Genomic DNA, 26712 nt, shown 5'->3' on the forward strand with positions numbered 1-26712 from the left:
CCACAACCAGCTACCCAGTAACACCAGCGGGGAGGGCAACCCAACCACCCTCTTCTGCATAGAAAACCCCCCTTTCCTTCCTGTTCTCCCGCCCCATTCACCCCATACCCTCCCTGTCCTTCCCCCTTCACTTGACCCCCCACCCCTCATCCCAGTATCCTCTGCAACCCTGGTATCCACCTCACAAATCCTCACACCCATGGCACAGCTTCCTCCACCAGCAGAACATTCACCAAGAAGGAGATTTGAGAAGGGACAGAAGAAAGTGAGCCTCAAGACAATGTACACTAACATAGATGGTATTACAAATAAAGCAAATGAACTTGGAGAATGGGTACTAGAGGAAAACCCAGATATAATAGCACTCACAGAAACAAAGCTGACGAAAACAATAACAAATGCAGTGTTCCCACAGGACTATTATGTTATGAGGAAAGAGAGAGAAGGAAGAGGTGGGGGTGGTGTAGCTCTGCTGGTAAGAAAAGGCTGGGATTTTGAGGAGTTGGTTGTTCAGGGATGTGAAGGTTTCAGTGACTACATAATAGGAACAATAACAACTGGAGGGCAAAAAATTATAGTCGTAGTCATATATAATCCGCCACCAAATGACAGAAGACCCAGACAGGAATATGATAGAAACAATATGGCCACTATTAACATAATGGAGAGAGCAGCTTCTGTTGCTAGCAGGAATGGATCTGGACTACTAATCATGGGAGACTTCAACCATGGGAAGATAGATTGGGAGAACAGAGACCCGCATGGAGGACCAGAACATGGAGAGCTAAGCTGCTGGATGTGGCAACAAGAAACTTTCTAAGCCAGCACATCAAGGATCCAACAAGAATGAGAGGAGAGGATGAACCAGCAATGCTTGATCTGATATTTACCCTAAATAAATGAGTGGTATGTAAGGGAAGACTAGATGGAAGCGCCCTTGGGAATGAGTGATCACAGTGTATTGAACTTTGAGTACCTGGTAGAGCTAGGACTTATCTCCCCAAAAAAAGAACTAGGAAACAAAAGGCTGGCATACCAAAAGGGAAATTATGAGGAGATGAGAAGCTTCCTAAGGAAAATACCTTGGGACACAGACCTCAGAGACAGGTCTGTACAAGATATGATGGACTATGTCACCCAAAAGTGTCAGGAGGCAGTAAACAGGTTCATCCCGGCCCAAAAGGAAAAATCCGAGAAGCAAAAGAAGAATCCATGGTATAATAGGGCATGTATGGAAGCGAAGAAACTGAACAAAAAGGCGTGGAGGAACTTCCGGAATAACAGAACACCAGAAAGCAGAGAGAGATACCAGAGAACCAGGAATGAGTATGTCAGGGTGAGAAGAGAAGGAGAGAAAAGTTATGAAAATGATATAGCAAACAAAGCCAAGACCGAACCAAAGCTATTCCACAGTCACATCAGAAGGAAAACAACAGTGAAAAAACAGGTAGTGAAACTTAGAACAGGTGAGGACAGGTATACAGAGAATGACAAAGAGGTGTGTGATGAACTCAACAAGAGGTTCCAAGAGGTCTTCACAACAGACCAAGGTGAGGTCACTGTGCTAGGAGAAAGGGAAGTAAACTAGGCGGCCTTGGAAGAGTTTGAAATTACGAGTGAGGAGGTCAAGAGACACCTGCTGGATCTGGATGTTAGAAAGGCTGTTGGTCCAGATGGGATCTCGCCATGGGTACTGAAAGAGTGTGCAGAGGCACTTTGCTTGCCACTCTCCATGGTGTATAGTAGGTCACTGGAGACGGGAGACCTACCAGAAATATGGAAGACGGCGAATGTGGTCCCAATATACAAAAAGGGCGACAGGCAAGAGGCACTGAACTACAGGCCAGTGTCCTTAACTTGTATACCATGCAAGGTGATGGAGAAGATCGTGAGAAAAAACCTGGTAGCACATCTGGAGAGAAGGGACTTCGTGACAAATCGACAACATGGGTTCAGGGAGGGTAAATCTTGCCTGACTGGCCTAATAGAATTCTATGACCAGGTAACACAGATTAAGCAAGAAAGAGAGGGCTGGGCGGACTGCATTTTCTTGGATTATCGGAAAGCCTTTGACACAGTACCGCATAAGAGGCTGGTACATAAGCTGGAGAGACAGGCAGGTGTAGCTGGTAAGGTGCTCCAGTGGATAAGGGAGTACCTAAGCAATAGGAAGCAGAGAGTTACGGTGAGGGGTGAGACCTCCGATTGGCGTGAATTCACCAGTGGAGTCCCATAGGGCTCTGTACTCGGTCCTATCTTGTTTCTGATATATGTAAATGATCTCCCGGAGGGTATCGATTCATTTCTCTCAATGTTTGCGGACGATGCTAAAATTATGAGAAGGATTAAAACAAAAGAGGATTGTTTGAGGCTTCAAGAAGACCTAGACAAGCTGAAGGAATGGTCGAACAAATGGTTGTTAGATTTTAACCCAACCAAATGAGATGTAATGAAGATAGGTGTAGGGAGCAGGAGGCCAGATACAAGTTATCATCTGGGAGAGGAAATTCTTCAGGAGTCAGAGAAAGAAAAAGACTTGGGGGTTGATATCACGCCAGACCTGTCTCCTGCAGCACATATCAATAGGATAATATCAGCGGCATATGCCAGGCTGGCCAACATACTAACGGCATTCAGAAACTTGTGTAAAGAATCATTCAGAACTTTGTATACCACATATGTCAGGCCAATCCTGGAGTATGCAACCCCAGCATGGAGTCCATATCTAGTCAAGGATAAGACTAAACTGGAAAAGGTTCAAAGGTTTGCCACCAGACTAGTACCCGAGCTGAGAGGTATGAGCTACGAAGAGAGACTACGGGAATTAAACCTCACTTCGCTGCAAGACAGAAGAGTTAGGGGGGACATGATCACCACATTCAAGATTCTGAAGGGAATTGATACTGTAGATAAAGACAGGCTATTTAACACAAGGAGCACGCGCACAAGGGGACACAGGAGGAAACTGAGTGCCCAAATGAGCCACAGAGATATTAGAAACAACTTTTTTAGTGTCAGAGTGGTTGACAAATGGAATGCATTAGGAAGTGATGTGGTGGAGGCTGACTCCATACACAGTTTCAAGTGTAGATATGATAAGAGCCCAATAGGCTCAGGAATCTGTACACCTGTTGATTGACGGTTGAGAGGCGGGACCAAAGAGCCAGAGCTCAACCCCCGCAAACACAGCTATGTGAGTACACACACACACACACACACACACACACACACACACACACACTTATAATAATTAAAACTAAATGGGTAGAACACCTGGAGAAAAATGATATAATATCAGACAGACAGTATGGTTTTCGATCTGGAAGATCCTGTGTATCGAATTTACTCAGTTTCTATGATCGAGCAACAGTGATATTACAGGAAAGAGATGGTTGGGTTGACTACATCTATCTGGACCTAAAAAAGGCTTTCGACAGAGTTCCACATAAGAGGTTGTTCTGGAAACTGGAAAATATTGGAGGGGTGACAGGTACGCTTCTAACATGGATGAAAATTTTTCTGACTGTTAGAAAAATGAGGGCTGTGATCAGAGGCAATGTATCGGACTGGAGAAATGTCATAAGTGGAGTACCACAGGGTTCAGTTCTTGCACCAGTGATGTTTATTGTCTACATAAATGATCTACCAGTTGGTATACAGAATTATATGAACATGTTTGCTGATGATGCTAAGATAATAGGAAGGATAAGAAACTTAGATGATTGTCATGCCCTTCAAGAAGACCTGGACAAAATAAGTACATGGAGCGCCACTTGGCAAATGGAATTTAATGTTAATAAATGCCATGCTATGGAATGTGGAATAGGAGAACATAGACCCCAAACAACCTATATATTATGTGAGAAGTCTTTAAAGAATTCTGATAAAGAAAGAGATCTAGGAGTGGTTCTAGATAGAAAACTATCACCTGAGGACCACATAAAGAATATTGTGCGAGGAGCCTATGCGATGCTTTCTAACTTCAGAATTGCATTTAAATACATGGATGGCGATATACTAAAGAAATTGTTCACGACTTTTGTTAGGCCAAAGCTACAATATGCAGCAGTTGTGTGGTGCCCATATCTTAAGAAGCACATCAACAAACTGGAAAAGGTGCAAAGACATGCTACTAAGTGGCTCCCAGAACTGAAGGGCAAGAGCTACGAGGAGAGGTTAGAGGCATTAAATATGCCAAAACTAGAAGACAGAAGAAAAAGAGGTGATATGATCACTACATACAAAATAATAACAGGAATTGATAAAATTGATAGGGAAGATTTCCTGAGACCTGGAACTTTAAGAACAAGAGGTCATAGATATAAACTAGCTAAACACAGATGCCGAAGAAATATAAGAAAATTCACTTTCGCAAACAGAGTGGTAGACGGTTGGAACAAGTTAGGGGAGAAGGTGGTGGAGGCCAAGACCGTCAGTAGTTTCAAAGCGTTATATGACAAAGAGTGCTGGGAAGACGGGACACCACGAGCGTAGCTCTCATCCTGTAACTACACTTAGGTAATTACACACACACCCCACACACACACACACACACACACACACACACACACACACACACACACACACACACACACACCACCAGACTAGTACCCGAGCTGAGAGGTATGAGCTACGAGGAGAGACTGTGGGAATTGAACCTCACTTCGCTGGAAGACAGAAGAGTTAGGGGGGACATGATCACTACATTCAAGATTCTCACGGGAATTGATAGGGTAGATAAAGACAGGCTATTTAACACAAGGGGCACACGCACAAGGGGACACAGGTGGAAAGTGAGCGCCCAAATGAGCCACAGAGATATTAGAAAGAACTTTTTTAGTGTCAGAGTGGTTGACAAATGGAATGCATTAGGAAGTGATGTGGTGGAGGCTGACTCCATACACAGTTTCAAGTGTAGATATGATAGAGCCCAATAGGCTCAGGAATCTGTACACCTGTTGATTGACGGTTGAGAGGCGGGACCAAAGAGCCAGAGCTCAACCCCCGCAAACACAACTAGGTGAGTACACACACACACACACACACACACACACACACACACACACACACACACACACACACACACACGCACACACACAAGAGCCTTATATCCAACACATTCTATTTAAAGCTGGGCTTCCCCCCTCCTTCCAAAAGGGCATTGGTAATGGCTTCCTTTGTAGAGTGAGTTTTGAGGCCGAGCTTAGAGGGTGAGGGCGATATTAAGCTGATTTACCAGCGGCAGAGGGAAGGGGAAGGCGCTCTGCACGGCCCGGCTACCCACACTCCACTCAAAACAATTTGTTCTATATTTAATTTGAACCGCAGGAGCTGTGTGGTGGGAGTAGGTTGACCAGGAGGTGTGGCCGAGGGGGACTTCTGTGTACGTCTGTACCTACGAGTGGTGGTCTTGTTTTGTCTAGGGGGAAGTGAGGGCTAGCTCTACACTCCCGCCTCCTGGCTCTGGGGCATTTATTATGTCTTTCGACGTGACAGAGCTCTCATTATTATGTCTTTTCGACGTGACAGAGCTCTCATTATTATGTCTTTTCGACGTGACAGAGCTCTCATTATTATGTCTTTTCGACGTGACAGAGCTCTCATTATTATGTCTTTTCGACGTGACAGTGCTCTCATTATTATGTCTTTTCGACGTGACAGAGCTCTCATTATTATGTCTTTTCGACGTGACAGAGCTCTCATTATTATGTCTTTTCGACGTGACAGAGCTCTCATTATTATGTCTTTTCGACGTGACAGAGCTCTCATTATTATGTCTTTTCGACGTGACAGAGCTCTCATTATTATGTCTTTTCGACGTGACAGAGCTCTCATTATTATGTCTTTTCGACGTGACAGAGCTCTCATTATTATGTCTTTTCGACGTGACAGAGCTCTCATTATTATGTCTTTTCGACGTGACAGAGCTCTCATTATTATGTCTTTTCGACGTGCCAGAGCTCTCATTATTATGTCTTTTCGACGTGACAGAGCTCTCATTATTATGTCTTTTCGACGTGACAGAGCTCTCATTATTATGTCTTTTCGACGTGACAGAGCTCTCATTATTATGTCTTTTCGACGTGCCAGAGCTCTCATTATTATGTCTTTTCGACGTGACAGAGCTCTCATTATTATGTCTTTTCGACGTGACAGAGCTCTCATTATTATGTCTTTTCGACGTGACAGAGCTCTCATTATTATGTCTTTTCGACGTGACAGAGCTCTCATTATTATGTCTTTTCGACGTGACAGAGCTCTCATTATTATGTCTTTTCGACGTGACAGAGCTCTCATTATTATGTCTTTTCGACGTGACAGAGCTCTCATTATTATGTCTTTTCGACGTGACAGAGCTCTCATTATTATGTCTTTTCGACGTGACAGAGCTCTCATTATTATGTCTTTTCGACGTGACAGAGCTCTCATTATTATGTCTTTTCGACGTGACAGTGCTCTCATTATTATGTCTTTTCGACGTGACAGAGCTCTCATTATTATGTCTTTTCGACGTGACAGAGCTCTCATTATTATGTCTTTTCGACGTGACAGAGCTCTTATTATTATGTCTTTTCGACGTGACAGAGCTCTCATTACTTGGTTTTATTATTATATATCCTCTTTCCTCACCTCCTTTTCCACTTTCTCCTTTCCCGCCCCCTCTTCCCTCCCGCCATTCCCCCCTCCTCATCCCCCCCTCCTCACCCCCCCCTCATTCCCCGTCTGGCTTCGAGCGTCGAACAGTCAGACATTTCCATTTAATACTGAATTTTCTCTTTCATCACTGTCAAGTGAAGAAATCTAGGAACTCGGGCTCCCTCTCTCTTATATACGACCATTAGAACCGACCCTGATAAGTCTTATGTTCGCCCCATACCCCAGATCATTCCCCCTGCAAAGTTGAGCGAGGCTAGCCCCAAGCCTCGGCCCTCCAACCTTAGCTAGACAAACACTGTCTCTTGTACATATAAATTGGACAGTTTTATATATTTTTTGTACTGAATAGCCTGAATAACTTCCCATTTAGAAGTGTAAATGAAGTATATACTTCACGGCTCTTTTTGTCTCATTTGCGTGCGCTGTTGCGTGCGTGTGAGGGGGAGGGGGACAGTCTAACGTTCCCGTAACACTCGCTATACCTGCTTCGTTAGCGAGAGGGAGCGTGACCTGCCTGTTTAACCTCACAGAGGGTGGCAGAGTCTGCGTCGTGTGTGTGTGTGTGTGTGTGTGTGTGTGTGTGTGTGTGTGTGTGTGTGTGCGTGCGTGTGTGTGTGTGTGTGTGTGTGTGTTACAGCAGGTCTGCGCTGCGTAATTTGGTCTGGTGGCTGAGGTTAGTGTTGCACGTGTTACCAACACATTGCTTGTGCCGGCCGGGCAAATACTGGGCCTCGGCAGTGAGCTTGTTCCTAAGCATCTTTGCAGGAGGTGGGGGTTTGTGTGTGGTGTTGACGCGGTGCCTGGGAGGGCCACCGTGCCTGGGAGGGTCACCGTGCCAGGGAGGGCCACCGTGCCAGGGAGGGCCACCGTGCCAGGGAGGGTCACCGTGCCAGGGAGGGTCACCGTGCCAGGGAGGACCACCGTGCCAGGGAGGGCCACCGTGCCAGGGAGGGCCACCGTGCCAGGGAGGGCCACCGTGCCAGGGAGGACCACCGTGCCAGGGAGGGCCACCGTGCCAGGGAGGACCACCGTGCCAGGGAGGACCACCGTGCCAGGGAGGGCCACCGTGCCAGGGAGGGCCACCGTGCCTGGGAGGACCACCGTGCCAGGGAGGGTCACCGTGCCAGGGAGGGTCACCGTGCCAGGGAGGTCCACCGTGCCAGGGAGGGCCACCGTGCCAGGGAGGACCACCGTGCCAGGGAGGACCACCGTGCCAGGGAGGGTCACCGTGCCAGGGAGGATCACCGTGCCAGGGAGGGCCACCGTGCCAGGGAGGGTCACCGTGCCAGGGAGGACCACCGTGCCAGGGAGGTCCACCGTGCCAGGGAGGTCCACCGTGCCAGGGAGGGCCACCGTGCCAGGGAGGGCCACCGTGCCTGGGAGGACCACCGTGCCTGGGAGGACCACCGTGCCAGGGAGTGTCACCGTGCCAGGGAGGGCCACCGTGCCAGGGAGGTCCACCATGCCTGGGAGGGCCACCGTGCCTGGGAGGACCACCGTGCCAGGGAGGACCACCGTGCCAGGGAGGGCAGTAGTAGGGTGTAAGACGCACAGAGGAATTTTATTTTTCTGGGAGAAAATTCCCCTGTGAGTCTTCGGGGTTTCAGGTGAATTTGGAAATTCCCCTGTGAGGTGTAAGCCACACAGGTGAATTTTTGTTTTCGGGGAAATTCGTGTCTGGGAGTGAGGGTTTTCAGGTAAATTTTGTGTCACAGATTTTAGAAGTATGGAATTCTTATGAGAAAATAATTTCCGAGACTTAGAAGTTTGTTAAGGCCTTATGGGACAAATTCAAGTAACGTATGTAGCTCTTTAGGGCTTCCAGGAGAACTCTACGGACATATTTTACATGTTTTCAACTTACAAAATCGTCTATGTAAGCCTTAGTTATTCATATAAATTTAGAAAATCACCTGTGTAAGTCATGGTTTTCAAGTCTCGTACATCACACCCCCCTCCCTCCCTCCCCCCTTACCTCGCAATCTGTCGCGTCACCTTTATTTACCTTACGCCCGGCCAGCCAGACATCGCATACAGGGTACCTCTTATCTTATCTTATCCATAATATCTGGACCGTCCCTCCTCTCTCTCTCTCTCTCTCCTCTTCATATTATTCCCTCTTCCTATTTTCTGACATACTAATATTTTATTCCTTTTTCATTAACCAGTCAGTTTTATACAAATCAACCGAAGCATCTCAATGTAACCTTTAATACTGAAACTGTCTCAGAGACTATCTAAGCTGGCCCCAGCTACCTGCCCCAGGCTATCTGCCCGAGGCAATCATCACCTGATTACCTGCCCCAGACATCCACCAGTCATTGGCGGCATTCGCCACCGTAATAATTTATATATATATACATTAAGCGTTAATAAAACTTATTTATTTATTTATAATTTATTTAGTCATCTAATTCATAGTTTACACAATTTATAATAAACGATTCATTTAGCCCGAAGTTCTAAGAAGCTCGCTCCTCAATCCGCTTGTATAATATCCATCCTATTCACTCTTCATCTCTGTAAATAAAGAATAACAGTTTCAGATAGCGTTTACACATGTACAATATTTATCAGACACATAAAACCTCGAAACAAATGTACTCACCATTTTCCGTTAGATAATTTGTTATAGCCTCATTCAGCCAGTCGTCTCCAAGCACATTTTCCAACAAATATCGCTCTTATCATAACACAGCGTTTCATAGCAGCTCGGCATATTTTTAAATAAAGCATAAGATAGCCTCATTACGTTCCTATCATTCTGCATATATTCTCCATAAGTAAAACTAGTTTCAAATAGCTTTATTGCAGTTTTTAGATCCTTGTTTGAAAGATGGTAACAGAAAAACATCGCATATAGCCCGCATACGTAAGTATTTAAACTCTGAAGTCTCTCTGTAAACGTGTATACATCACAGTCTTTATAATAATTTAAAAACTCCGAAATATATGGCGAATACACATTTATTCCATATGAATCGAGTATAACTATTTTCCGTTTAGATTTATATACAGCAATCCAGTGACCCATTACTTCCTTAGAGTCTCTTCCTAAGGTATTTATTATAAACATAATCGGTCTGTCCCGTATTTGCTTCATTATTCTATATATATCCGTCGCTAAATAGCATCCAATATATTTAGCTTTACTACCTTTCATATCGTTCAATGCCGTATTAATTTGTTTGCAGTTCATGCTCTTGTATCACACACAACTCGCCTATCGGAATAAATTCTCAATACTCCCGTTGTAATTCCGAATAAAATAATAACTTTATTTGATTTCGCTGGAACAGCAAATTCTAATGTAATTCTCAGGTTGCCCGAAGCCTCTATAGGAAGGGTATCTCTCAATTCCTCAGGCGTTAGTCTAAATGCCAGTAATGTTCTTCCTTTTATAAATGAATTATATGTCAAGGTATTGCAAGCATTAAAGCCTACTGTATTTTGAGTCTCGTAGTATAGTTTCGAACATTTATTCGGGAACTTGCAAGTTATATTAAATAAGTTTGTCCCATCACGTGTAATATATACATTAGATAAATCGCAGTGATCGAAATAAAGTGGATTAAGTGTATACGCTCCTGATATTGCTTCCATATCCATCATCATAATAAATAATTTATCTGGGATAATGCTCCCCCATGGCTGGTCAATACTTAATCTCTGCTGCCCATTACCAAGAATGAACGTCTTGTGGAGTGTCTTATCAAACGTATATGTAACTGGCGTATTTTGTTCAGCCAGAGCTCTATTAATAGCCTCCAATCCAGATGCAAATGGAGTTATCCGATCAATCCACATTCTAGCTAGTTTTATGTTAAACTTATATCCAGATTCAATACTGTTTATAACCCACGGATCACTGTTAAGTTCTAATCTCAAACGAATATCAATTCCATCCAAAAGATATTCGCTCAAAGTTGTAATGTCCAATAGCAGTTTAAAGCAACAATTTACTCCATCAGTTTTTAACTTTACAAATCTAGATTTAAGGTCTTCTGAGGCATTCTTAAAATAATCTACATCATATTTTTCAGGGAAAACATCATTATAGAAATACGTCAGTTCTTTAAATCTTTCAGCTTTACATTCAGAAAGCGTCGTCATTAGCTTTACATATGATAAATATGAAAATAGTGAATTAGTTTCCACCACTTGCTCATTTAAATAAACAGTTACAGATTTAAACATTGTCTGGGACAAGCCATTAACTATTGATGCATTTTTAATATCCGCTAAAGCCGTAATTCCGTCAGGTCCCGTTAATTCAACCATCAGTTCTAGCGTCAAGCTCGAAAGATCAATAAATTGACCCTTAACTCCCGGGATACGAAATTCAATATAAGAGTCTTTAAATTTATTGTTAATACTTGAATTCACAGGTAAAATATCCTGTGTCTGTCTTGAAAATATCGTACTTTCAACCATTCTATGAGGACTAACTTTAGGAAAGCCATCGCTTATAGCAGCTGTATAATTTTCTAAAGGAACTTGCAATGCTGCACTAGGAGCATTTACACTCATCATGTCTGCGTCTAGCATACAACTAGTACTGTTTTTATGAAAACACGTCTTTATATCTATCCATTTTCTTTATATAGGCAGGTCTTTTCGTTTTTCTTTTCGTTATTCGGCCACCTGCTAACAATTTAGGACCTATACTTTTCAATGTTTCCATACCGCGTTTTCTAATTGAATCTTTCAAAGTACCTTGACCAGCATTTATATCCTGCAAAACATTCTGTCCCATTGTCAATGCTGCTGGCATAATAGTTTTTAATAGGAAAGGAGTTGCTCTACGAGCTAGACCAGTTAAGAAACTTAATATTCCACCTCCTCTTAAATGTCTTCTATCAAAAACAGTAATATCGCCCAGTGCTCCACCTCTCTTCCCTCGAGGTGCGATAAATCGCCCTACCTCGTCAACAGACAGCGGTACAAACCCGACCCTCATGTTTAAACAGGCCAAGAGAGAATGATAAACTCCCTCTACTCATGCCATTATATATCAACGGGTCTAATATGTAATACTGCAATCGTACATCCATCCTTTTCAAAATATACAGGCTCCCCATCTTGATCTGTTAATCTAATACTGATGCCATCAATATTAGTCGTATTTAAAGGTTTATATAATTTCCTGTGTGTTACATTACTTTGAAACGAAACAACATCCAAGATATTTACAATCTGATTACCAAACATGGTGGGCTGCACCTTATCACAATATACACACAAGAATTCTATACGGCCTCCTGGCCTAGGATGATAATAGCAAGTATCTTGTACAAATAACCTGTTATTAGGTGGCTTATTCATAATAAAAATATCATAGGCTTTACCTACTTCAGCTCCAATAACTTTACATATATTTCGACCGAAAGATAAAGAAATTCGAACAACTAATTTTCCATCCTTTGTAATAAATAATTTTAACAACTTCTCACTAAATTCTGCATTAAACTTAATTCGATTAATACTCGAATCATATTTCATATAAACGTCCCCGTGATCTGGGAAATTATAATTAAGTACGGGTCCTATAAAACTCAGTGAACCTTTTGAAAATATAGTAGAAATTTCTCTATTTAAAATAGTCGTTAGCTCTATGCAATTATCACTGGCTAAAATATCCGACTTTAAATTGAAAGATGTATTCACCGTACTCAAATCAGATAAACTTTTATTAGACACTAGAAGTTGAACTGAAATAAAACTTTCCGGGTCATTCCTCCTAACAGCGAAATAAGATGGAGGCAGGAATATATTCTTCAGGCACACTTCATAAGCTTTATTCGGGTCTAAAGGCAGCTGATTATGTAATCTATTTTCAAAAGCATTGGGAGCATTGTTTTTAAATACATCAGTATCAGAGTTACTCGCTGCATATATAACGTAACTATCCATCCTGTAGACTAATAGTAAATGATAAAAATAAACAGAAACTCACCTTAATATGATATCCAGGTAGAGTCTCCTTCATCTACAGCCTTGATCTTCCTCTTCAAACTTGGAGGAGAAAACACTTGATTTTTCGCATCTACATTTCTAAATAAATTCTTAGGTGTAGATGTCAAAGAGTAGAACAACTTTGCAATTGGCAGTTTATCTTCTGGGAATAACAATTTCGGAGTGCACATCCTGCCTATAACGTCATCAACAATATTGAGCCCAGTAACTGGCGATGTAATGTTCCCTTCCTCATCCCACTTTACAAGTCCAGTTGTATTAAAATAATTTAACAAGGAGACAGCAAAATCATAATCCTTAAGCTTTAATCTTAAGTCTATCAAGTGTTGTATAACAGGATTTGTTCTCACTGTCGTCGTAGGCTTCTCAACACTTACTGCCGTAGGCTTCTGTTGATCAATAGCTTTTCGTGGTACAAGATAGAATTCTTTCATTATTCCTTATTAAATAGCCTTGAAATGAAATTTATAGCTATGGGAAGTAAAATGCCCAATAAATTACCTCCTCTTTTACTCGTTAATATGTCTTTCTTGAGTGAAATAGCTTTCTTCTTACAGGCTAATGTATGGAGTAGAGCTCTATATTTAGAAAGTCTCCTTAAAATAGGCTTCCCAACTTCAATTTTATTTTTTAAGAAATTATTAAATATTTCTGATAAGCAAAGTATATGTTCCTTTTTAAGAGTCTTAATTAACTTTTTCCTAGAATTATAACCTAATCTAGCTAATAGTTCAATAAATCCACGATACTTGCTAACTAAGGGCTGCTTCTTCATAGTTTCTTCACGTCATCTGAATTCACCCACTGATCAAATGAACTGTCGTAACCGACGTATCTAACTTTATATAAAGTAGTATTACCAACTTTACGTTTACTTATAATTCTCTCAATTTCAAATGTATCTGACAAGTAGGTGGGAGTCAACTCCTCTCTATAAAATCCGCCTTCTATAAGTCTATTATTTAAGTCCTTTAGATAATATAAAGGCACGGGTTGTTTAGTATCAATTTGAGCAATTGTAAATATTTCCTTAGTGTTCTGTTGATGAAAACCTCTTTTGAACTTTGAAATACGATTAGATAAGGCAAGCCGTACTGTATCTCCCACAGACAGATGATTACTGATGCGTGGCTTAGTCTGCTGCTCTCCTTTATACATGAGCTTAAATTGCCTAGTCACATCTCGAGGCGAAGATAAAGCATGTACATCAATAGGTATTTTCCCCTTTAATCCTCTATGTGGTGATCTATTATACGTTTTAACCATATCAGGTAAAACATTTATATAGGTTAAGGTGTTATAAGCCGTTAAATATTTATATATCTTAGTTTTCAATGTTCTTATAAATCTCTCTGCAATGCTGGCTTTAGTTTCCTGAGAAAATACACTGTACAGATCAATGTTTTTACTGTCTAACAATCGTTTCATATATTTATTATAGAATTCACCGCCCTTATCAGTGTTAAGCTTCCTTACACCTTTTGATGAAGGTAAATCCAGAACAGCTTTCATGGCTTCACTTACACTCTGACCTGATTTAGTGGATAGTGGAACTACATGTGCAAACCTTGAAAATATATCAACACAAACTAATAAATATTTAATATCGTTGTTGTGCTTAGCTAACAATGTCATATCAGCCAAGTCACTGGTAAAGAAAGCCTTAGGTCTAGGTGCTAAGATACGTCTTCGTTTAAATTTACGTTTTTTTAATAGATGTAAGGTATAAGCATTAGACGTTTTTAAATAGTCTTTCACATCTTTTATAGTTATTTCAGGGATTGTTTTCTTTGCAGCCTTATACAATTTTAAAACGCCACCAAACCCACCTATGGACTTGGGGTCATTGTATATCTTATTAAGACTTTGTGTAATGTTCACCATTGATACACTATTTCATATGGGGGTTCATTTACAATATTTCCCCTAAATATTATGGATTCAGGTGTTTTAACGCCCAAGTCAACAAGTAAATACCCATACTGTCGAGAAATCACTTTCTTATATATATCTAAAAATTTCTTGGCATCTTGTTTTCCGAATATTTGTCTGCCTAATGTTTCTATCTGGGACAAGTCTCTTGATTTAAGCAGAATAAAATGAGAAGCATTTAAACTTATAGATCTAGAAAATTTCCCACTGAAAAATATATTTTGGGTTATAAAAATAACAGAGATGTTCTCATGCCGTCCCTTAGTAAATATGTCACTTACTATTTTAGAGTTTGTAGATTCAACATACAAGTCATCATAAACAACTAATATATGAGATGTGTCCTCTGGATCACGATCATCTAAAGGGTTTACAATTTCAGAGTAAAAAGATATCTTATGTTTAATAAGTGGATTAGTTCTCAACTCTTTATACCCGCTTCCACAGATAATTATTTTTGCAAAGTTCTGCTGATATTTCTCTATCATTTTAGCACATAAATAGCTCTTCCCACCATTTGAAAATCCAGCAATAATAATTCTTGACGGTTCACTAAATATATTCAACTGGGATTCAGTAATAACTTTTTTCTGCCCTTCCATGTTGCTAGGATTCAATAGACTAACTACAAATATATAATGAAAGGAGTATTTAAACGAAATCTACATTCGAGTTTTATTTAAACATAACCAATAAAATCATAGTCATAACATAACCAATACAGTAATAAAATCATAGAATATACAATATCATAGACATTAAATCATAGTCATAACATATCCAATACAGTAATAAAATCATAGAATATACATTATTATAGACATTAAATCATAGTCATAACATATCCAATACAGTAACAAATCATATCCAATACAGTAACAAAATAAATCATAGTCATATCATAGTCATTTTCATATCAAATACAGTAACAAATCATAGCCAATACAATATCATAGACATTTGAATATAGTTATAGATAATACATAGACAATACAGTAACAGACTTAGTTGTTGTTGTTAGGGAATAATTGCTGAGCGACTCTATCCCGCTTTTCCCAAAGATTAAAAATGGGGAACAATTGACGTCTTGGTTGGGGATTATCTACAATTACTGGATCCCCTACCTGCACCTCTTCCTCTACCTGTACCTCTTCCTGTACCTGTACCTCATGCTCTGGAATGTCTGGGTGACCGTAAGCTAATGACTCTGTGGGACTAATGAGGTACCTCTTGTCATCAAAAGCTGACAGACCGCGCTTAGTTGTTTTACACGTGCATATCTGTCCATTAACATTACGAATAGATCGGGATACAAAATTAAAAGTTGTATTTGTCTCTAATGTGTTCTGAAAAGATGCATGTGTTATTTTCTTTTGTTGGTGATAAGGAATCCCTTTACATTTACATAAATGTTCATTATCAAGGGTTAGGAGAGAGTAAGTTTTAGGCTTGAGTGCAATTAATTCAGTTATGATTTTCTGCTTTACTTCTGACTTGAGGAGTCCTAGTTCACCTTTGCGAGTAGCAGAATACATGGGATGATCTTTGTCAAAATTACTGAAATCCATATAATCTACTAGAGGAGCTTTTGTCATTTCTTGGAACGCATCTTTACAGGTCAGAGTAAATATGAATGAGTCTGTATCCGTATAAATTAGTCTAGCTCTCTCCCCATAATGGGCTTTAACTACATTATACCAGAACTCGTATAAACGCCTCTTGGCTATCTGCAAGATCTGATATCCCATGTAAGAAGGAGTGGTAACTTTAAGGATGTCTTTCATTACTGTACAGAGAACCCTATCTTGACCTAAAGAGACAGCTCGTTTATACAAAGGGTTTCTTGCATGAGTTAAGAATGAATGTTTTGTCGTTACTAGATGGTGAGTATTAGCATATCTAGATATATTTGTCATTGATTTCCCGTACAGACTATTACTTATGAGTTTAAAAGCTTTTCCTTTAACTTTACAGGTGGTATTGGCTCGTTCTCGAATGTTGGTTGAAATAAAATCTTTTAAATAGGGAGCCTGTTTAAATTCATAGATTGTTTTTACTCGTTCAACTTCTAGTCCAAGTTTTAATAGCAATTGCAGGAAATCAAGGCTTACTAAGTAGTCGTTTTGGGGCAAGTGGGATGCAATTAACTTAGTATTTTTAGGTGGGAGCTTACGTTTTTCATCATTAAGGGTTTTCTTGCTGTACTCTGACAAAAACTCCTCCGTTATATTAGTATGAGACAGTACAAGGGGCAGATCATCAGTATACCTGGCTACCTCGGGAGATACATGTTTTGTATCGCATAAAATCCAATAGCCTTTGTCTTGATTACAGGGGATATGTTGTAACCCTTGCCCTAATAAGGTATCCCGCTCAAGGTCAGTTAATTGTCTAATCCCTCCCTGGGGAAGTACCTCAGCCATGCACGCTGCATATAGGCTGTTGAAGTCGAGGTACAAAATGTGAGTATCGTCATCAGAGCTAGGGTTAGATGTAGTGTGCTCGTTAACAGCCTGTGTAAATTGTTTAATGGAAGATGTGAACCCTCCTCTAAGATTCCTTCTCAACAAATCATATATATTCTGATCATACACATAGTCAAGTACAACTTTTGATTTAAATAAGAACGCGTCCCAAGCATAACTAGGAAGTGATACATAGAAAACAATATCTAGTTCATAAATTTCTTTCAGTGATGTTCGCCAAAGTGTAAATATATCAACTAGCATTCCCACGTCAACTTTTAAATATAACATGAGGTAATCCTTGATGTTTGTACAGTTCCCTAAATTAAATACTTTAAGAGCATTGTTATAATCTTCTTCAGACAATGGAGAGTCATGTAAAACATTGTAAAACTTATCTCGCGAAGGGAGCTGAGGTTCGTCTAACACGTCCATGGAAGAAATATAATCATAACATAGGCTTTGTTTACCTTTAATTAACAGAGCTTTAGCTTCATCGGATACGCCATTTAGTATGTGTTCAGTGTACTTGGTGGGTTTCTTACCGGCAACGTGCTCGCTTGCTAAGGTTCCTAATGACCCATTAAGGAGAGCTAGGCTATCTAGGAATTTAAGTTTACCTATGATGACTTGCATAAATTTCAATCCTTCCTTGGTTAGAATTTCTACATCGCGGTGAGGATTTTTGGACAGTTCTTTAAGTATAATTCCAAGATCATAGGCTGCATTATGGGAAAATGTGGTCAAGTATCTACGAGTATTTTTACATTGTAAATTGCAACGAGCACAATAAGCACCTAAGTAATTATTTTCCTGAATAGCATGATTATGATGTCTATGTTTATCTTTCTTATCCTTGAAAGTTTGATGACACAATTGACACGTATTTTGTCTTTGAAACATTCTTTCCTGTTCTCTGGACAAGTTCTTAGGGAAGTTGGGGAGCTGAGCATGAATAGCTTTCCATGAGGCTTCTAGCTTTGTAATAAAATGATTGACCGCGTCTGGGCCTACGTATGAATACGTTTCTACGACATTGAATTCCCTGTCTAAAATCATGTAAGCATAAGCAATTGCTTTATGCTTACATTCCACCATGCCTCTAGGATTTTGACGGTCTAATAGACATTCAAAATCGTAATAGGCGGTGTGAGTTGGGCTATAGGTCCTACCGTAATTTTTAAAACTGATTTTATCACTAGGATTATAGAACGAAAATACTTGGGATACAGTGCATGACTCTTCGTGAGCTTGAATTTCATCTAAGGGAGCATGCAAAAGACAAATTTTGCAGAATTTATGAGTGTTAGGAATCCTTCCAGAATGGTGGTTAATACTCTTTACAAATTTATCAAAGTCCTTGATCAGACAGAGATGCTTGCCTTCTAATAACAACAAAGGGACTTTATCGGCATACTTTTCCTGGCTTTTCCTAGCTAAACTAAGATAGTATCTGTTACTTTCATGAGTTATTGTATAAATATAAATAGAAATTTTGTTAAGCTTCTCTATTTTCTTAAGGTTATCAAATGATACGGGGAATCTGATTTCATCTGCCCATACTACGAATCTTCTACACCATCGAAGGTTTTTGTAATGATGTCTAACGTTATCCAGGGTCCTGCCCAATGCTAAGTTTTTATACGCCGCAATGCACTGTAACAAACACTCATCTCCTTCACTTTCAGGATTAAATACTGATTCTTTACCCCTTAATTTTGCAGGATATGGTACGTAAGATCCAAGGTGCATAGGGTGGCGAATATACGAAAAATTAATGGCAAAGCCTGACATGGAATGAATTCCTACACTTGAGGATTGGACATTTTTTAGGCATTCGTCAATTTTAGCAGACATTTCGTCAACCCATGAATTTACAAGAACTTCCACCTCTTCCTGTGTAACAATCTGAGTTTCGCCTCTAATTGAAAATACTTCGTCTAATATTTCATATTGATTGTCGGCATGATTAAGTTTTTGCAAAATTAGGCTTACATCAGGGTAAATGTGAAATGAGGGAGGGAATTCTTCCTGTATTTGTCTGAACTGATTGTCTATATATTCTATAAAAAATTCCCTATACCTATTTATATATAAGCTGGGGTCAGCGTCTAAATGACCGGGAATGGAGAACGAATGTCTCGAGAATGATCCTTCGAAATGGTTAATGACTTCTAACACTCGCGGAACAACGTTATCTAAGTTAAGTACCTCTGGGGAATCTGGAGCGTTGACTTCTTCATCTGATATGTCGTGAACAGGGGGTTGATTGTCTTCTTCTTCTTCATCTGAGGATGCCTGCTGGTTGCCGTCTGGTGCATCTTCTTCTAGCTCCTGGGACAGCTGGGGTTGACTGCGTACAGGTGTGCTCCACTCAGAGGGTTGGGTTGAATCCAGGGGAGATTCTGTAATATAATATTAGCAATGAAATAAACATTAAGAGGAAAACAAATTTGAAAACAATAAGAGGATTTGAAAACCTTAATAGGAAAATATTGTGTAAATAAGAGGAATTATTATTAAGAGGAAAAACAAAAAGTTTAAATAAGAGGAAAAACTGAATTACAGATAAATAATAATATTACTTACGAGCTGGAATGTTGATTCCACCAAGTATGAGATTCTCTTGATCACGAATAGGAACTCCTGTAATGGAAATATTTTTCTGTATGAGTACTTATTACTTGTTTATACACTTGTTAAAAATACAATTATTAACTTTTAAAATTACGAAAATTATTGTGAAAACGTACGGTTATTTATGATGCGACGGCGTTTGGGTGGAGGTTCAATGACGTTTCTGGCTTCGGTGGGAGGTTCCCGGTTAACGGAGAAACGACAGTATGGGCAGGAAGTAGAACCATGAACTGAAATGAAAATAATATATATATATAAATTGACTGTCTGTATGTATGTGTGTTTCGGATATATATTTTCTTTGAAAGTTTATTGAATGTGCGAGAAAAAGCGGTACTTACGATTTGCACAATAGAGTTGTCCACAGCTGGTACAGGTTACGTCAAAATGTCCAGGCGGCGTAGGCCCGTTGCATCCTATACAGTACAGTCTGCATTCTTGAAGAGCGTTGATGGACATTTCACCTAGGCATGTTAAACATCGTGTTTGACACACATGAACGATTTCGTTGTTGATAGGAGACAGGCACAGAGGACACACTGACATGATGATATGACTAGGCTAGGGGAACCTTGTGAACAGGATGAAGATTGAATGTTGACTGAAAGTGTAGGCCTCTGAGACTTTGGCGATCTGAGGGGGCCCCTGAATGAGCGTAATAATGATAGTGTGCCCCTGAGTGAGCGTTTGGCTGTTTTATTAATAGCGAGAATGATTGGCGAATACTGGGAATAAACTCTTTTATTATAAATTGTGTAAACTATGAATTAGATGACTAAATAAATTATAAATAAATAAATAAGTTTTATTAACGCTTAATGTATATATATATAAATTATTACGGTGGCGAATGCCGCCAATGACTGGTGGATGTCTGGGGCAGGTAATCAGGTGATGATTGCCTCGGGCAGATAGCCTGGGGCAGGTAGCTGGGGCCAGCTTAGATAGTCTCTGAGACAGTTTCAGTATTAAAGGTTACATTGAGATGCTTCGGTTGATTTGTATAAAACTGACTGGTTAATGAAAAAGGAATAAAATATTAGTATGTCAGAAAATAGGAAGAGGGAATAATATGAAGAGGAGAGAGAGAGAGAGAGGAGGGACGGTCCAGATATTATGGATAAGATAAGATAAGAGGTACCCTGTATGCGATGTCTGGCTGGCCGGGCGTAAGGTAAATAAAGGTGACGCGACAGATTGCGAGGTAAGGGGGGAGGGAGGGAGGGGGGTGTGATGTACGAGACTTGAAAACCATGACTTACACAGGTGATTTTCTAAATTTATATGAATAACTAAGGCTTACATAGACGATTTTGTAAGTTGAAAACATGTAAAATATGTCCGTAGAGTTCTCCTGGAAGCCCTAAAGAGCTACATACGTTACTTGAATTTGTCCCATAAGGCCTTAACAAACTTCTAAGTCTCGGAAATTATTTTCTCATAAGAATTCCATACTTCTAAAATCTGTGACACAAAATTTACCTGAAAACCCTCACTCCCAGACACGAATTTCCCCGAAAACAAAAATTCACCTGTGTGGCTTACACCTCACAGGGGAATTTCCAAATTCACCTGAAACCCCGAAGACTCACAGGGGAATTTTCTCCCAGAAAAAAAAATTCCTCTGTGCGTCTTACACCCTACTACTGAGGGCCACCGTGCCAGGGAGGACCACCGTGCCAGGGAGGGCCACCGTGCCAGGGAGGGTCACCGTGCCAGGGAGGACCACCGTGCCAGGGAGGACCACCGTGCCAGGGAGGGCCACCGTGCCAGGGAGGGCCACCGTGCCAGGGAGGGCCACCGTGCCAGGGAGGGCCACCGTGCCAGGGAGGGTCACCGTGCCAGGGAGGACCACCGTGCCAGGGAGGGCCACCGTGCCAGGGAGGGCCACCGTGCCAGGGAGGGTCACCGTGCCTGGGAGGACCACCGTGCCAGGGAGGACCACCGTGCCTGGGAGGGCCACCGTGCCTGGGAGGGCCACCGTGCCTGGGAGGGCCACCGTGCCAGGGAGGGCCACCGTGCCAGGGAGGGCCACCGTGCCTGGGAGGACCACCGTGCCAGGGAGGACCACCGTGCCTGCATATGGGAGGGCCACCGTGCCTGGGAGGGTCACCGTGCCAGGGAGGACCACCGTGCCTGGGAGGACCACCGTGCCAGGGAGGACCACCGTGCCAGGGAGGGCCACCGTGCCTGGGAGGACCACCGTGCCAGGGAGGACCACCGTGCCTGGGAGGGCCACCGTGCCAGGGAGGGCCACCGTGCCTGGGAGGACCACCGTGCCTGGGAGGACCACCGTGCCAGGGAGGGCCACCGTGCCAGGGAGGGCCACCGTGCCTGGGAGGACCACCGGGCCAGGGAGGGCCACCGTGCCTGGGAGGACCACCGTGCCAGGGAGGGCCACCGTGCCAGGGAGGACCACCGTGCCAGGGAGGACCACCGTGCCTGGGAGGGCCACCGTGCCTGTGAGGGCCACCGTGCCAGGGAGGGCCACCGTGCCAGGGAGGACCACCGTGCCAGGGAGGGCCACCGTGCCAGGGAGGGCCACCGTGCCAGGGAGGACCACCGTGCCAGGAAGGACCACCGTGCCAGGGAGGGCCACCGTGCCAGGGAGGACCACCGTGCCAGGGAGGGCCACCGTGCCAGGGAGGGCCACCGTGCCAGGAAGGGCCACCGTGCCAGGGAGAGCCACCGTGCCAGGGAGGGCCACCGTGCCAGGGAGGGCCACCGTGCCAGGGAGGGCCACCGTGCCAGGGAGGGCCACCGTGCCTGGGAGGGCCACCGTGCCAGGGAGGGCCACCGTGCCAGGGAGGGCCACCGTGCCATGGAGGGCCACCGTGCCAGGGAGGGCCACCGTGCCAGGGAGGGCCACCGTGCCAGGGAGGGTCATCGTGCCAAGGTGGGCCACCGTGCCAGGGAGGACCACCGTGCCAGGGAGGACCACCGTGCCAGGGAGGGCCACCGTGCCAGGGAGGGCCACCGTGCCAGGGAGGACCAACGTGCCAGGGAGGGCCACCGTGCCAGGGAGGGCCACCGTGCCAGGGAGGACCACCGTGCCAGGGAGGGCCACCGTGCCAGGGAGGACCACCGTGCCAGGGAGGGCCACCGTGCCAGGGAGGACCACCGTGCAAGGGACGGCCACCGTGCCTGGGAGGGCCACCGTGCCAGGGAGGGCCACCGTGCCTGGGAGGGCCACCGTGCCAGGGAGGGCCACCGTGCCTGGGAGGGCCACCGTGCCTGAGAAAGGCGCCGTACATGGAGCTAAGTAGAGCGACTGTCACCGGTCGGTGACATTGATGAATGGCGTCTTCTTAGTCATGATGAAGTGATGGATAATACCCATCGTGGCTCTGTGAGGTGCTGGGGGGCTGTGTGAGGTGCTGGGGTTCTGGACTGGGGGGGGGCTAGTCTGAACAACCAATCATGGTGAACTAACTAGAGGAAAGTACACCCCAGACCGGTACTCTTCACATGTATCAAAGACCTCACCCTAACCCCACCTTCAAACCTCCTCCCAAAGGTAATGGCGCCGAGCAAGTTTTAACTTTCTAAATTAAATTTCAGTTGAATTGTTATGACTTTCGAAAATTAATGACTTTCCACTTGACATTAAAGAATGTGTGCCCACCCCAGCAAACAAAAAATTCAGAAATTGCTAATATTCTTCTAAAATATTTGTATTTCAAAATAAAGGCTCACCAGACCCTCATCCCATAATTTTGAATTAACTATTAATGTAAACAATAATTTTACAAATAACGCCTAAATGAGTTGAGATGAGCCAAGAGTCTCGTTTAGCTAACTACGTACAGTTGGCGGCCAATTCTTCCAGGTAATTGGAGCCACATCCTTTGTAATTAATTCTATAATGACTGATAGAGAACTACTTAACTATCTAACGTTGTGGTGATACGGTTAAGAGACGTTTGGAATACGTTGTATTACGGTTAAGTAATTAAATAATTTTGGGAATGGCTATTTGAAGTTTAATGGGTACTTAACTGAATATCGTAATGGATAGTTATGAATGACTACACATGTATTAATAATACTTCATATGAACTAATGAAATATTCACAATATTGTAAAAAATCAGAAATTATAATCACGAATATTAAATTACGTAAAGTTGATTACTTATATATCATTGGTACTTAACATGTCTTCATTGGAACTTAAGATGTCTTCACTGCTACTTTTAAATGTCATAAGTGAATCAACAATAGTATTTTTATTCATACTTAATATAAATACTCCACCACTTAATAATACCTAAGACCCCCGAGTTAAAGAATTAATCCTTCAGTGAATAGCTTAATTTTACTCTGTAGATATATTGAGATATCCGTGAATATTTCTGTGGATAAGGGGAAATTAATCTTGCGGGAGAGAGAGGGCGTATCTCTTTGGGAAATTGAGGGGGGTAATATCTTTGGGGAATGTTGAGAATATTTCGTGACTGGGAGGGGAAGTATTTCTTGCTGAAATAAGAGGAATATCTAATGACAAATGGGGGGGAATATTTCTAGTGGTAAGTATAGATCAATATCTACGCCCATGGGAGTGGTGTAGGTAATTAAGGAAGCTTAATCATTGTTCCCTCTCGACTTCATAATCACCTAATTTGATCTCGTGTCACCCATGACAGTCATCTTGATCCGTGGCGAGTCAATACTCACCGTCACACGCATGACAGAGAGCGATAACGATGACACAGGTTGGTGTAATGACCCCGGACTGAAAAGTATCTCAACACTGTCACCTCCAGCAAAAAAAAAAAAAAGAGTCCCGACTGGACAGACTGAAAACACTTTGTGTCTGTCTATTAACAGACTGGTGACTGTCTCTCTCCCTGTCCACTAAATCAGCGGGTCTTGGAAAGTATCTGTCAATAAACACATGCATTCAGAAATAGCAGCAGGTTCTGATACTCTGACATGAATACCTGCTGAATACACACACCTACACACACCTACACACACACACACACACACACACACACACACCTACACACACACACACACACACACACACACACACCTACACACACACACACCTACACACACACACACACACCTACACACCTACACACACACACACACCTACACACACACACACACCTACACACACCTACACACACACACACCTACACACACACACACACACACACACACACACACACACACACACACACACACACACACACACACACACACACACACACACCTACACACACACACACACACCTACACACACACACACACACACACATCTACACACACACACACATATTGTAACTTCTTAAGCCATGTGTATGTTGTATTGCCATACCAGGTGTATTACCATGCTTGGGAAGCATCAGGGATCGTCCCTAGTGTGTGTGTATATATATACACATGCATATCTATATCTAAATAATCTAAATGATAAATTAACAAATTGACTTCTCCGTTGGCAGTAATTGACCGGACCAGCTCGACCAGAGAGGCGGATCCCACAGGGCAGATCTTCAAGAGGGGCCATGTGTGTCATGGCGTGTACTTCCCCACACTCACCAACAGGTAAATATGTGCCCCTGCTTACTCTCTTGACAGGGAACATGACTGACAGTCAAACTGATTTGGCACACTTTACTGACAGGTAAGAATGATCCTGTCTTCTTGACTGGTAAATAATCTGGTACCTTTCAATAGCCGTTGAGGAAGGTCTGCCTCAAGCAGTGAATATTGACAGATTTTTTTTAATCTATGACCTAGTTATAGATAATTTAATTAATTTATTTATGACCTAGTAGGTCAGAGGGCTAGATTCACGAAGCAGTTACGCAAGCACTTACGAACTTGTCCATCTTTTCTCAATCTTTGGCGGCTTTGTTTGCGATTATTAAACAGTTAATGAGCTCCGAAGCACCAGGAGGCTGTTTATAACAATAACAACAGTTGACTGGCAAGTTTTCATGCTTGTAAACTGTTTAATAAATGTAACCAAAGCCGTCAAAGATTGAGGAAAGATGTACACGTTCGTAAGTGCCTGCGTAACTGCTTCGTGAATCACACTCTCTCTCCTCTATCTCTCTCTCTCTCTCTTCAACAGCTATCTCTCTCTCACACTTTCCCTCCATCCCACAGTTTCTCTCACACTCTCCCTCCGTCCGACAGTCTCTCTCACACTCTCCCTCCGTCCCACAGTCTCTCTCACACTCTCCCTCCGTCCCACAGTCTCTCTCTCACTTTCCCTCCATCCCACAGTCTCTCTCTCACTCTCCCTCCGTCCCACAGTTTCTCTCACACTCTCCCTCCATCCCACAGTCTCTCTCTCACTCTCCCTCCGTCCCACAGTTTCTCTCACACTCTCCCTCCATCCCACAGTCTCTCTCACACTCTCCCTCCATCCCACAGTCTCTCTCACACTCTCCCTCCATCCCACAGTCTCTCACACTCTCCCTCCGTCCCACAGTCTCTCTCACACTCTCCCTCCATCCCACAGTCTCTCTCACACTCTCCCTCCGTCCCACAGTCTCTCTCACACTCTCCCTCCGTCCCACAGTCTCTCTCACACTCTCCCTCCATCCCACAGTCTCTCTCACACTCTCCCTCCGTCCCACAGTCTCTCTCACACTCTCCCTCCGTCCCACAGTCTCTCTCTCACTTTCCCTCCATCCCACAGTCTCTCTCACACTCTCCCTCCATCCCACAGTCTCTCACACTCTCCCTCCGTCCCACAGTCTCTCTCACACTCTCCCTCCGTCCCACAGTCTCTCTCACACTCTCCCTCCATCCCACAGTCTCTCTCACACTCTCCCTCCGTCCCACAGTCTCTCTCACACTCTCCCTCCGTCCCACAGTCTCTCTCACACTCTCCCTCCGTCCCACAGTCTCTCTCACACTCTCCCTCCATCCCACAGTCTCTCTCACACTCTCCCTCCATCCCACAGTGTGTCTCACACTCTCCCTCCGTCCCACAGTCTCTCTCACACTCTCCCTCCATCCCACAGTGTGTCTCACACTCTCCCTCCGTCCCACAGTCTCTCTCACACTCTCCCTCCATC

The 26712-nt window shown here is 42.9% G+C and overlaps 1 protein-coding gene across 1 annotated transcript in view; it reads left to right on the forward strand.

Moving 5' to 3' along the window:
- The window catches only part of LOC123766907 (adenylate cyclase type 8), a gene marked incomplete in the record, with an annotated part of 567973 nt that overhangs the window by 372879 nt on the left and 168382 nt on the right, over positions 1-26712 (forward strand). The window contains 1 exon segment of the mRNA XM_069307264.1: positions 25123-25225. Within this exon segment, the coding sequence (XP_069163365.1) occupies positions 25123-25225 (103 nt within the window).

Source organism: Procambarus clarkii, chromosome 60 (genome assembly GCF_040958095.1).
Source record: "Procambarus clarkii isolate CNS0578487 chromosome 60, FALCON_Pclarkii_2.0, whole genome shotgun sequence".
NCBI lineage: Eukaryota > Metazoa > Arthropoda > Malacostraca > Decapoda > Cambaridae > Procambarus > Procambarus clarkii.